The sequence below is a fragment of the Triticum dicoccoides genome, chromosome 2A, assembly GCF_002162155.2.
Source record: "Triticum dicoccoides isolate Atlit2015 ecotype Zavitan chromosome 2A, WEW_v2.0, whole genome shotgun sequence".
NCBI lineage: Eukaryota > Viridiplantae > Streptophyta > Magnoliopsida > Poales > Poaceae > Triticum > Triticum dicoccoides.
This window is the reverse complement of record NC_041382.1, coordinates 775,340,224-775,352,533: the sequence shown is the minus strand read 5'-3', so window position 1 is coordinate 775,352,533 and position 12,310 is coordinate 775,340,224. Positions and strand designations below refer to the sequence as shown.

The 12,310-nt window shown below is 44.0% G+C and overlaps 1 protein-coding gene across 1 annotated transcript; it reads left to right on the top strand.

The window, feature by feature from the left end:
• The first annotated feature begins 9,736 nt into the window (after positions 1-9,736).
• On the top strand, positions 9,737-12,310 carry LOC119352461 (zealexin A1 synthase-like). Its single transcript, XM_037619088.1, has 2 exons — positions 9,737-10,630; positions 11,483-12,310. The coding sequence occupies exons 1-2, from the start codon at positions 9,737-9,739 to the stop codon at positions 12,110-12,112; spliced, it is 1,524 nt and encodes a 507-aa protein (XP_037474985.1). The 3' UTR covers positions 12,113-12,310.

Sequence of the window (12,310 nt, the reverse complement as noted above, 5' to 3'; positions counted from 1 at the left end):
GATATGATTTGCATATGAGCAGCTCGCTGTCCATCTGCTTAGTTATATTGCCAATCAGCCATACCAAATTTTAGTTTGCAGCCAGCCTGCTGGCAGAATAATAAAAGCAGGCATAGCAGTGAGTCTCGTCGTTCTCTTGTATATTGTATATTGTACTTATCTTGTATATTATGTCCCAGTGTTGCACATCTCATCGTCACAACTGCTACCTACTCAATAATAAAGCAGACATAGCAGTGAGTCTCGTCGTTCTCCAGGTTCCAAGAAAGAAAAAAAGCAGTGCTCAACTTGTCTTGCAGTTTGCGTCTGGGTCTACATATCATCAACTACTACTAATTATTCGTATATTTTAAGACACTGGGACTCGTAGACAAAGGGTTAATATTTTGAGACCCTTGAGATGTAATCAGCCAGTCAGTCTAACCGAAGAAGAGACTTTTTCGCTTTCGCCAGTCAGATTGTTTAATGTATGTTCTTGCTATATCTTTGTTGAATAACTTAATAAAGATGGTTGTGTGGGCCAGGGGTTTTCGAAAAAAATAGAAAAAACAGAAGAAAAATGTCACCATGTGTAGTACAAATATACACGTTAGTTAGGCTTGAACTTATCTTGTACGGAGTATATTGAGTAGGTAGTAGTTGCAACGTCGATGAGATGTGCAACACCTCATCTATCTATCCTCGTGGATGTTAGTCTATCTTTGGGCCGTGAGTCTCGTCGTTCTCTTGTCTCGGGGTCGATTGGGACAAGACTGACATGGGGGCATCGCCGGTAAGTTTGAACAGGGGTGTATCACGGCCTCAAGGCGAAAGCAGGAGACTTATGAGGAGCTTCTTCAATACTCCCTCCGTTTCAAAATAGATGACTCAACTTTGTACTAACTTTAGTACAAAGTTAGTACAAAATTGAGTCATCTATTTTGGAACGGAGGGAGTATTTCTGTAACGACGTCAGATTTCCAGGGGTATGTCTTCTCCTGTTTGTAGTTCACAATCCTCGAGCTCACCAAGGTCTCAAGGAATGATGTTGCAGTCCATGTAGGCTTCGCCAGTCTCAGCGGCGTCCTAGTGCGTTTCTTCCGTGCCATCGACGGCGGACACCACGTTGCAGGGATTCCGGGTAAAGAGGTGGTGACCCTCTTCCTCGAGCATAGAGATTTTGGGTCTAATTTTGCACAATATTTCTTTATCTTTACCTAATAATAAAGGATGAAAACTTTCATAGTTCTCCATCCGTCGCCTTTTTGTATTCGTTAGTTTTGTGTTAACTATAAAAATTAACGGCTGAGATAAAAATAGATTTAGGGACAATACAAGGAAAAACGGAACGCTGCCAGACGAGCTCCGGTGTCCATGGTTCCTTGATGCCTTTGGTTTCTTGGTTCCTTCCTCTGTTTTAATTTTGATTCCTTCCTGTATCTAAACCTTCCTTGATATTCTTTCTTCTCTGGATTCGATCTCCCCTTTTCTATCTTCTTTAAATCATCCGCTGATGCCTTCCCGATCCACCGGTGCCTATACGAGTCGACTTCTCCTCGACTGCAAGGAGACCAAATCGACGTGCACCGGGCGACTTCTCCTCGTCTGCAAGAGACCTGGTCGACCGGCGCGCAACGAGAAAGCCCCAGGAAACACGTACGTGGCCAAGGCAGCGATCGATATCGATGAGTCCGTGCAACAACAAATAGTTGTAGATTGATTTGATCCCATATGGAGGTGACAGCTAGGCCACTGGAGAGCATGAACTCCGACAAGAATTGAGCCGACCTGTCGAGCAGAAGCCACCGGAGAGGATGTCCTCCATCAAGAATTCAGCCGACCCGCCCCAGGTGGCCCTCCAGCCGGATCCCCTCCTCCGGCAAGAACCCCTCCCCGAGCACGACCACGCTTCCCCGAGCAGGACGGCGAGCACTAGATTACCAGAGAGGATGAACTCGGTCAAGAATTCATCCATACACAAGCTTCAGCGAGATTGGCGGAGGTGCGTGTGGAAAGAGCTCAGCCAGATGCAAGCCCGGCGAGCTCCATCGAGGTTAGTTCGAGGAGGTTCCTCCAGCAAGGTGTGTGCACACTTTTTTCTGGGAATTTATTTGTCTTCAGGAAGAAGCTAGCTTTGGCGGATTTATGTGTGATTGGGTGACCATGCACATCTAAAACAAGCAGAGCCCTTGCCTGAAACAAACCACACGCAATTTCTTTTGCGTTCAGTATGCACCATTCAAAGTCACATCTAAAAATAGCAGAGCCCTTGCCTGAACCAATAACAGATGAGTTTTCGTATGAAACACTAATACTTCGAAAAAATTGTCTAGTTTGTACACGAATTGCATCTAGTTTTTTCCGTAACCCTCTTTACTTTTTTGCACATGCTATGTGGGTGAAATTATGATACCATACCAACTTTCAACCTTTTCGGGGTTCATTTGTAGTGCTTTTCAATTTCAGGGTCATTTAGCTCAAAACAAATTATTAAATGCATAAAAAATAACAAATGATGTCAGAAAGGGCTGAAAGTTGATGACGTGGCTTTGTCTGGTGCATACTGAACGCACAAAAAGTATGGAGTTGTAATAAGTTAAAAAATGAAATGCCTTTGTAACATATGAGTTTTGGTCTGAAACCCTGATACTTCGAAAGAGATTCTCCAGTTTGTACACGAAGTGCATCCAGTTTTTGCACATGCTATGTGAGTGAAATGATGATATCATGCCAACTTTCAACCTTTTCAGAGTTCGTTTGTATTGTCTTTTCTATTTCAGGGTCATTTAGCTCAAAAAATTATTAAATGCATGAAAAATAGCAAATGAAGGCAGAAAGGGTTGAAAGTTCATGACGTGGATTTGAATGGTGCATACCTGACGCACAAAAAGTCTGGAGTTGTAATAAGTTTTAAAAATGAAGTGCCTTTATAACAGATGAGTTTTCGTCTGAAACACTGATACTTCGAAAGAAATTGTCCAGTTTGCACACGAAGTGCATCCAGTTTTTGCCGTAACCCTCTCCAATTTTTTTCACATGCTATGTGGGTGAAATGATGATACCATGCCAACTTTCAATATTTTCAGAGTTCACTTGTAGTGCTTTTCAATTTCAGGGTCATTTAACTCAAAACAAATCATTAAATGCATGAAAAATAACAAATGATGTCTGAAAGGGTTGAAAGTTGATGACGTGGCTTTGAATGGTGCATACTGAACCCACAAAAGTCTGGTGTTGTAATAAATTAAATAATTAAATGCCTTTGTAACAAATGCGTTTTCGTCTGAAACCCTCATACTTCGAAAGAGATTGTCCTGTTTGTACACGAAGTGCATCCAGTTTTTGCCGTAACCCTCTCTATTTTTTAACACATGCTATGTGGGTGAAATGATGATATCATGCCAACTTTCAACCTTTTCAGAGTTCATTTGTACTGCTTTTCAATTTCAGGGTCATTTAGCTAAAAAATCATTAAATGCATGAAAAATAGCAAATGAAGGCAGAAATGGTTGAAAGTTCATGACATGGCTTGGAATGGTGCACACTTGACGCACGAAAAGTCTGGAGTTGTAATACGTTTAAAAAAATGAAATGCCTTTGTAACAGATGATTTTTTGTCCGAAACACTGATACTTCGAAAGAAATTGTCCAGTTTGTACATGAAGTGCATCCAGTTTTCGCCGAAAACTATTTTTTTGCACATGCTATGTGGATGAAATGATGGTACTATGCCAACTTTCAACTTTTTCAGAGTTCATTTGTAGTACTTTTCAATTTTAGAGTTATTTAGCTCAAAACAAATCATTAAATGCATGAAAAATAACGAATGATGTCAAAAAGGGTTGAAAGTTGATGACGTGGCTTTGAATGGTGCGTACTGAACACAAAAGTCTGGAGTTGTAATACGTTTTAAAAACTGAAATGCCTTTGTAACATATGAGTTTTGGTCCGAAACTCTGATACTTCGAAAGAGATTGTTCAGTTTGTACACGAAGTGCATCCAGTTTTTGCCGTAACTCTCTCTACTTTTTTGCACATGCTATGTGGGTGAAATGATGATACCATGCCAACGTTCAACCTTTTCAGAGTTCATTTGTAGTGCTTTTCAATTTCAGGGTCATTTAGCTCAAAAAATTATTAAATGCATAAAAAATAGCAAATAAAGGTAGAAAGAGTTGAAAGTTGATGACGTGGCTTTGAATGGTGCATACTGAATGCACAAAAAGTTTGGAGTTGTAATAAATTTTAAAGAATGAAATGCCTTTGTAACAGATGAGTTTTCGTCCGAAACCCTGATACTTCGAAAGAGATTCTCTAGTTTGTACACGAAGTGCATTCAGTTTTTGCCATAACCCTCTCTACTTTTTTGCACATGCTATGTGGGTGAAATGATGATACGATGCCAACTTTCAACCTTTTCAGAGTTCATTTGTCGTGCTTTTTAATTTAAGGGTCATCTAGCTCAAAAAATCATTAAATGCATGGAAAATAGCAAACGAAGGCAAAAAATGGTTGGAAGTTGATGACGTGGCTTTGAATGGTGCATACCGAACGCACAAAATGTCTGAAGTTGTAAGAAGTTTTAGAAAAATGAAATGCACTTGTAACAGATGAGTTTTTGTCTAAAACACTAATAGTTCGAAAGAAATTATCTAGTTTGTACACGAAGTGCATCTAGTTTTTGCCGTAACCATCTCTACTTTTTTGCACATACTATGTGGCTGAAATTATAATACCATGCCAACTTTCAACCTTTTCAGAATTCATTTGTAGTGTTTTTCAATTTCAGGGTCATTTATCTTAAAACAAATCATTAAATGCATGAAAAATAATAAATGATGTCAGAAAGAGTTGAAAGTTTATGACGTGGCTTTGAATGGTGCATACTGAACGCACAAAACGTCTGGAGTTGTAATAAGTTAAAAAATGAAATGCCTTTGTAACAGATGAGTTTTCGTCCGAAACTCTAATACTTCAAAAGAGATTGTCCAGTTTGTACACGAAGTGCATCCAGTTTTTGCCGTAACCCACTCTACTTTTTTCACATGCTATGTGGGTGAAATGATGATACCATGTCAACTTTCAACCTTTTCAGAGTTCGTTTGTAATGTTTTTCAATTTCAGGGTCACTTAGCTCAAAAAATCATTAAATGCATGAAAAGTAGCAAATGAAGGGAGAAAGGGTTGAAAGTTGATTACGTGGCTTTGAATGGTGCATATTTGACGCACAAAAATTCTGGAGTTGTAATAAGTTTTATAAAATGAAATTCCTTTGTAACAAATGATTTTTGGTCTGAAACACTGATACTTCGAAAGAAATTGTCCAGTTTGTACATGAAGTGCATCCAGTTTTTGCCGTAACCCTCTCTACTTTTTTGCAAATGCTATGTGGGTGAAATGATGATACCATGCCAACTTTCAACCTTTTCAGAGTTCATTTGTTGTGATTTTCAATTTCAGGGTTATTTAGCTCAAAACAAATCATTAAATGCATGAAAAATAACAAATGATGTCAGAAATGGTTGAAAGTTGATGACGTGGCTTCTAATGGTTCATACTGAACGCAGAAAAAGTCTGGAGTTGTAATACGTTTTAAAAAATAAAATACCTTTGTAACATATGAGTTTTGGTCCAAAACCCTAATACTTCGAAAGAGATTGTCCAGTTTGTACAGAAAGTGCATCCAGTTTTTGCCGTAACCATCTTCACTTTTTGCACATACTATGTGGGTGAAATGATGATACCATGCCAACTGTCAACCTTTTCAAAGTTCATTTGTAGTGCTTTTCAATTTAAGGGTCATTTAGCTCAAAACTAATCATTAAATGCATGAAAAATAGCAAATGAAGGCAGAAAATGGTTGAACTTTGATGATGTGCCTTTGAATGGTGCATAATGAACACACAAAAAGTCCGAAGTTAAAATAAGTTACTAAAAATGAAGGAGAGGCGCAATGCTCACCTTCACGTTGCTTAATTAGCTTCAGGCCTTTAGTACCGGTGAGCATTGCATCATGCAGGTGAGGAGAAACTACACATAGCTCCGTGCAGTCTACACCATTTCCTGAAGTCTTGAAGCTAAGAAACATGCAGGTGAGCATTGCGCCTCTCCTTCATCGTTCCTCGTCTCTGCACTCAGGGCTTATAAACCGCTGCGAGTCCCTCTCGCTTGGCGATGTGGGACTAAATTTTAGCCACCACCAGGACAAGGCCTTTAGTCCCGATTAGTGGCTCAGTTAAAATATTTTGTTATGATCCACTTAAACAAAGCTATAATATTCTTGAATAGCAAAAGGAATCAACTAATAATCTCTAGTACCAGTTCGTGGCTTGAACCGGTACTAAAGGTGATGGTGGGGCCCCAGCCTGAAAACAGCCTGCCACCACCCATTTACTACCGGTTTGTGGCATGAACCGGTACTAAAGGTTCGCCATGAACTGGTAATAATGGGTTCCGCCCGCCTAGCCGTTGGAATCGGCACTAATGGTCACATTAGTACAGGTTCAGTAACTTCAGTTACAGATCAGGACTAATGTGCTTCACATTAGACCCTTTTTCTACTAGTTGTACATCATAGTAATTGGATCACCAGGGCAGGCAGCATGACACCACTGGGTGCTGTGTTTCCCCCAAACTTAACCAAGGTGGCAGACTTCCTAAAGGTCCAGTCTTCTGAGTGGGATGTCGACAAACTGCATAGGGTGTTCTCTAAAGGGGACGTCGCAGATATTAAAAACATTGTCATTGGTGGTCAGGGGAAAGAGGACTATAGGGCTTGGAACTTCACAAAGAGTGGGCATTTTACAGTCCGCTCAGCATATCATCTTGGTATGTCGCTCAAGACAACCAAAAGGGAGCAGGCTTCGGGATCCTCATCTGTGGCTGATCATAAAAGTTGGAATGAGTTGTGGAGTGCAGACTTGCAGAATAAGATAAAAATTCATGCATGGCGCATGCTATCTAATGGTCTGGCGGTTGGTACGGAGCTTCTTCACCCATGGAAAATCAAGCCTGGAATCTTCTGTGCCGCGCGTGGCAGGGAGGAGACCATCATCCATAGATTCGGGCGCTGCCCCCACTCACGCCACTACTGGAAGTTGCTTGGTGACGCGGTGGCCGCCCCCTTAGCAAGACTGGCTGAAGGGATTGCGGCCTACAGCGGAATGAGAGCATGGGTGTTGAGTTGGTACGAGCTATGGTTAGCACGTAATAAGGCAAGGGTCGACACTCACCAGATGGAAGATCCAAAGCTAATTGTTCAACGACGACTGTACCTGGAGGAAGAGTGGAGGTCGAGCAAGGACACGGTTATCAGACAGGCAGTGGTAAGGGGACCAGACAAGTGGAGCAAACCTGACGATGGTTGGGTTAAAGTGAATTCTGATGGGGTGCTGGCCAAAAACCAAGGATCAGGAGGAGGAGGAGTTGTTCTCAGGAACAACCATGGTGAGTTCATTGCAGGAGCGTGCCATTTTTCCCCTCTTGTTGCTGATGCGGAGACGGTGGAATGACTAGCGTGCCGACGAGCTCTTATCCTTGCCCAAGAACTAAACATCCAGAGGGTGATCCTTGAGACAGACTCACAGGTAGCCATCCGAAAGATCTCGAGTGAACAGAAGGATCTATCGGGCAATGGGCAAATAGTAGAAGAGTTGAAGATGCTTCTCTCTACGTTTAGTGGTTTTATAATTGCTTGGTTGCGGAGGTCTGCAAATAGAGTCCGCACATATCCTAGCAAGGGAAGGTTGTAAGAATTTTCTTTGTAAGACTTGGCTTCATGTACCTCCAGAGTGTATAAGCTCAGAGATTATAGCAGATGGAGCTGGAACTGTTAATAAAGCTTAAGTCTTCCCCTAAAAAAACGTGAGATCTTCTCGTCTCTGATTTTGCACATACACATGGTCAACTAGTTATACTTAATGAACCGGAAGAGCATCCTGCCGTCCAGTAACGGTAAGTAGAAACAACTTGGCCTCTGAATCGATGGAGTTATTTATGCAAAATCACCATACTTGAGGCTAGGGTAACAACTTGATATCACATTGGTGCGAGGGCACAAAAGACCATCAACTCTGCGTCTAATATATAATGAAGAGCATTGATTGTCTATTAAATTTGCGAAAACAACAAAACTGACATGTTGGTCCCACCTTCGGGCTGACATGGCGAAGACCACATTTTCTGACCGGCTGATGTGGCAAACGAGACATGGGCCCCATCTGTCAATGACTAGAAGGTCCTCTTCTTTGTATCACTCTTTTTATGTGGCATTCCATCAAGCACCTTCTGGGCGGCTAAAGAGCGGTGTCATGGTTCCTCGTGCTTTCCGTTGCAGTCCACCTCCCACACAGAGGACACGGCCAAGGAGCTGAGCTCTGGCGACGACAGCAACGCCTACCCCGTCGCGAACGTCCTCTCCTCAGACGCGAGCAGGCGAGGGGAAGCATCGTCCTGCTTGGCGGACGACTGGCGACAATAAAAGAGGGGTTCTCCCCTCGCCCCACCCCCTGCAAAATTGAATGGTGCAGGAGCACTGAGGACGTCAGAGGAGGTCCTAGGCGCACATAATTAGAGAAAGGGGCGGGAGATCTCGCCATGAACAAAGAACGAACGACACGAGAGCTCGCCAAAATTGGCCTCACTGAACATGCGCGTCCTGTGTAGTCTTCGCGTACAGCTGCCGCCAACGAGTAGCTCCCGCGCCTCGGCCCCGCTGGCCGCACGGTGCCGCTGGCCTTCACGTTGATGTACTGCGCCGTTCACCGCCCTCGCTAGTCCCTAGTCAACGTGCGGCCTCCCCTGGTCACCGAGCACCACGTTGTGATAGCCACGTTGGCGTGTGCGTACTCGACGCTAGCAGCCACAGTCAGCGGGGGCTGGGTGGCGCTAGCTCCACCGGCACGTCGACTACGTGCGTGGAACGAGCTCACGGGCAGGGCTCACGGGCGAGCTCGGCACGCGGCGGAGAGAGTAGCTACGGGCATCCATGGCTGCTCCAGACCTTCCCGCCGGCGGTCCACGGAAAGGTGGACGAGCTGCTGCTGCCCACGCTCTCCACCGAGAGGAAAAGGGTTCACGCCCAAAAGTTGTTCGCTGAAATGCCTTGTTGGAAGACAGACGTGAAGAAGATGACCACCTAGTCATTGACAGGTGTGGCCCACATCTCATTTGCTACATCAGCCGGTCAAAGAATTTGGTCTTCGCTACGTCAGCCCGACAGGCGGGGCTAACTTGTCAGTTTTACTGTTTTTGTGAGCTTATCAGACAATCAGTGCTCTCCGTTATAGATTAAACGCAGAGTTGATGATTTTTTGTGCCCTAGCACAAATACGGTATCAAGTTGTTAGCCTAGCTAGTCTCAATTGTGTTCGTATTAAATCCAAACTTTAACATATGCCATATAAACAAGTTTGTTTTCTCAATTTTCCACAGCAATCGCGCGGGGTATCATCACTACATGAAAGAGTAGTTTTCTCTTGATATTAACGTGATATGGTATTGCCATGTCCATCCACTTGTCTAACAGCGACAAAGCAGTGGCGGCCATGATCATGCTAATTAACCTAGTACGTGATATGATATATTGTGCTAATTAACATGTATAGTACTGTACGTGATATTATATTGCACATCAACTCACCAGCGTGCTCCGCTCTGCAACCTAGCCCATGAGCAGGATTTTTTTATTCTTCTGCCAGCCATACAGAAGATGGTAGTATGGCTATATTACTAAGCTGATGGACACGGAGCTTCTCCCATGCAAATCATGGAGATGGAGGGGTGGTTGACCTTCAGTTTGATAGCACTATCCACGCTACTGGCCCTTTGGTTTTTCAAGCTCTCCGGTGGTAAGAAGCAGCCGCTGCCTCCAGGGCCATGGAGACTCCCCATCATTGGCAGCCTCCACCACGTTGTCAGCATCCTCCCGCACCGCACCATGACAGAGCTATGTCGCCGGCACGGACCGATGATGTACCTGCAGCTTGGCGAGATCCCCACTGTGGTGGTCTCTAGCAAGGAGGCACTGGGGCAGATGATGAAGGGCAGTGACCTCCAGTTCGTGAACCGGCGGACCACCGGGATGCAGGACATCGTCGGTTTTGGCGGCAAGGGCGTCACCTTCGCCCCCTACGGCGACCACTGGCGCCACATGCGCAAGGTGTGTGTCATGGAGCTCCTCAGCTCCAAGCAGGTGAGGCGCATGGAGAGCGTCAGGGCTGAGGAGATGGGCAGCCTCCTCCACTCCATGACAGCGTCAGCTGGCGCCACCCTCAACGTCAGCCAGAAGGTGGCGGCGCTGAGCAACGACGTGGTGGCGCGGGCGGTCTTCGGCGGCAAGTTCAGCCAGCAGGAGGATTTCATCCACGCGTCCAACCGGATCATGGACCTGCTGGGAGGCTTCTTCCTCATCGACCTCTTCCCATCCTCGAGGCTCGTGCGGTGGTTGAGCAGCGAGGAGCGCCGCGTTAGGAGCAGCCGCGACGTCATGCAGCACATCATCACCGACGTCCTCAACGAGCGCAAGGCTGTGCGAGCTGCCAGTAACGGCGGCACCGGCGACGAGGGGCTGCTAGACGTGCTGCTCACACGGCAGGAGAAGGACTCGCTGGAATCCCCTCTAACCACAGAGATGATAACCACCGTCTTGTTTGTGAGTATATATTTTACTTTCTATTGCCATCTCATGACAACAGTGCTATACCTAACATGCATGTGCTTGCTTAGGACTTAGGATCGCATCTTAATTAAGAAATCAGTACGTCTGGACAGAATCACGCATCTGATGTACTCCTTTCGTTCCGAATTACTTGTCGCATGTATAGATGTATCTAGATGTATTTTAGTTTTAGATATATCCATTTCTGTGACGAGTAATTTGGACCGGAGGAAGTAGTTAGGATCCTTGCTAGGTCCCCCAGAAAACAAATATATATACTCATGGTTAAACTTTATGTCTAGATAATTGTGCTCGGATATCATTGTCAAAATATAAATCAGTTAATATATGTATGGCACACAATTTTTGTACTCTACTCACCTTTACAGGAGGGCAGGGTGCTCTTCCACTTCATAAAGTAGCAGTAATTGACCTTTTGTATGTGCGTGAAATCTTATAATTCTGAGGTGGTGTTTGGTTCTCTAGTCCTATGACTTTTTCTAGTCCCTAAGACTTTTTAAAAAAGACTTTCAAGGAGGTCCTTCTAAGGACTTCTAGCAAAAAGTCCGAAATAGTCCCACCCTGTTTGGTTTGCTAGGGACTTTTTCTAATCCCAACACAAAAAAGTCCCTGGAACCAAACACCCCCTGAGTCAATAATTATAAATATCCGCAACAAGGATGCGATCGACTAACTTTAATATCTACTACATAACTAATAATTCCTCCAATACATAATAAGTATTCACTGATTTATTACAAACTTGTCCTAAATAGAGAGACTTATTATAAAACGAGGGAGTAGCATTTCTTGAAAATAATGATGATTGATATATATTCAATCCAGGATATGTTTGGAGCTGCTACTGATTCCACTTCAACCACTTTAGAGTGGGCTATGTCGGAACTCGTCAATCATCCAGAAGCTATGGCCAAGGCACAATTGGAGGTCCGTGAGGTACTAGGTCCAGATCGAGCTATCATTGCCAGTAGCGACCTCGGAGAACTCCACTACATGCGGATGGTCATCAAGGAAACTTTTAGATTGCATCCTCCTGCTCCTCTACTTAACCGCACGAATGAAGAGGACTGCAAAATTATGGGTTATGACATGCTTAAAGGTACAAATATATACATTAATGTCTTCGCAATTTCCCAGGATCCTCAATACTGGAACAATCCTGAAGAGTTTAATCCGGAGAGGTTTGAGAACAGTAACATGGATTATAACGGGACATGCTTCGAATTCACTCCTTTCGGGTTCGGGCGACGCCTTTGTCCTGGGATAACATTTGCCTCATCAATTTTTGAGATGGCATTGGCAAACTTTCTCTATCACTTTGACTGGATGCTGCCTGATGGGGCCATCTCAGAGTCGGTGGACATGTCCGAGAAATTTGGGTTAATTGTACGCAGAAGTTCTGACCTGCACCTCAGAGCTATTCCACACCTATGCTCCAAAGCTATGGAGATTTAAATCCACCATTCTGTACTCCTGGAGGTCCATTACGTGTGGCGTTTTTACCTTTATACCAATATTGGAATACGAGAATTTCATGGAAAAATTGTTGGACCATGCTATTTTTCATGTTACTATGGGCTAGATTAAATTTCATGGTTGTTGACTGTATGGCAGTAGCTACTGCGCAACACTAAGTGATCCAATTATTTGTGA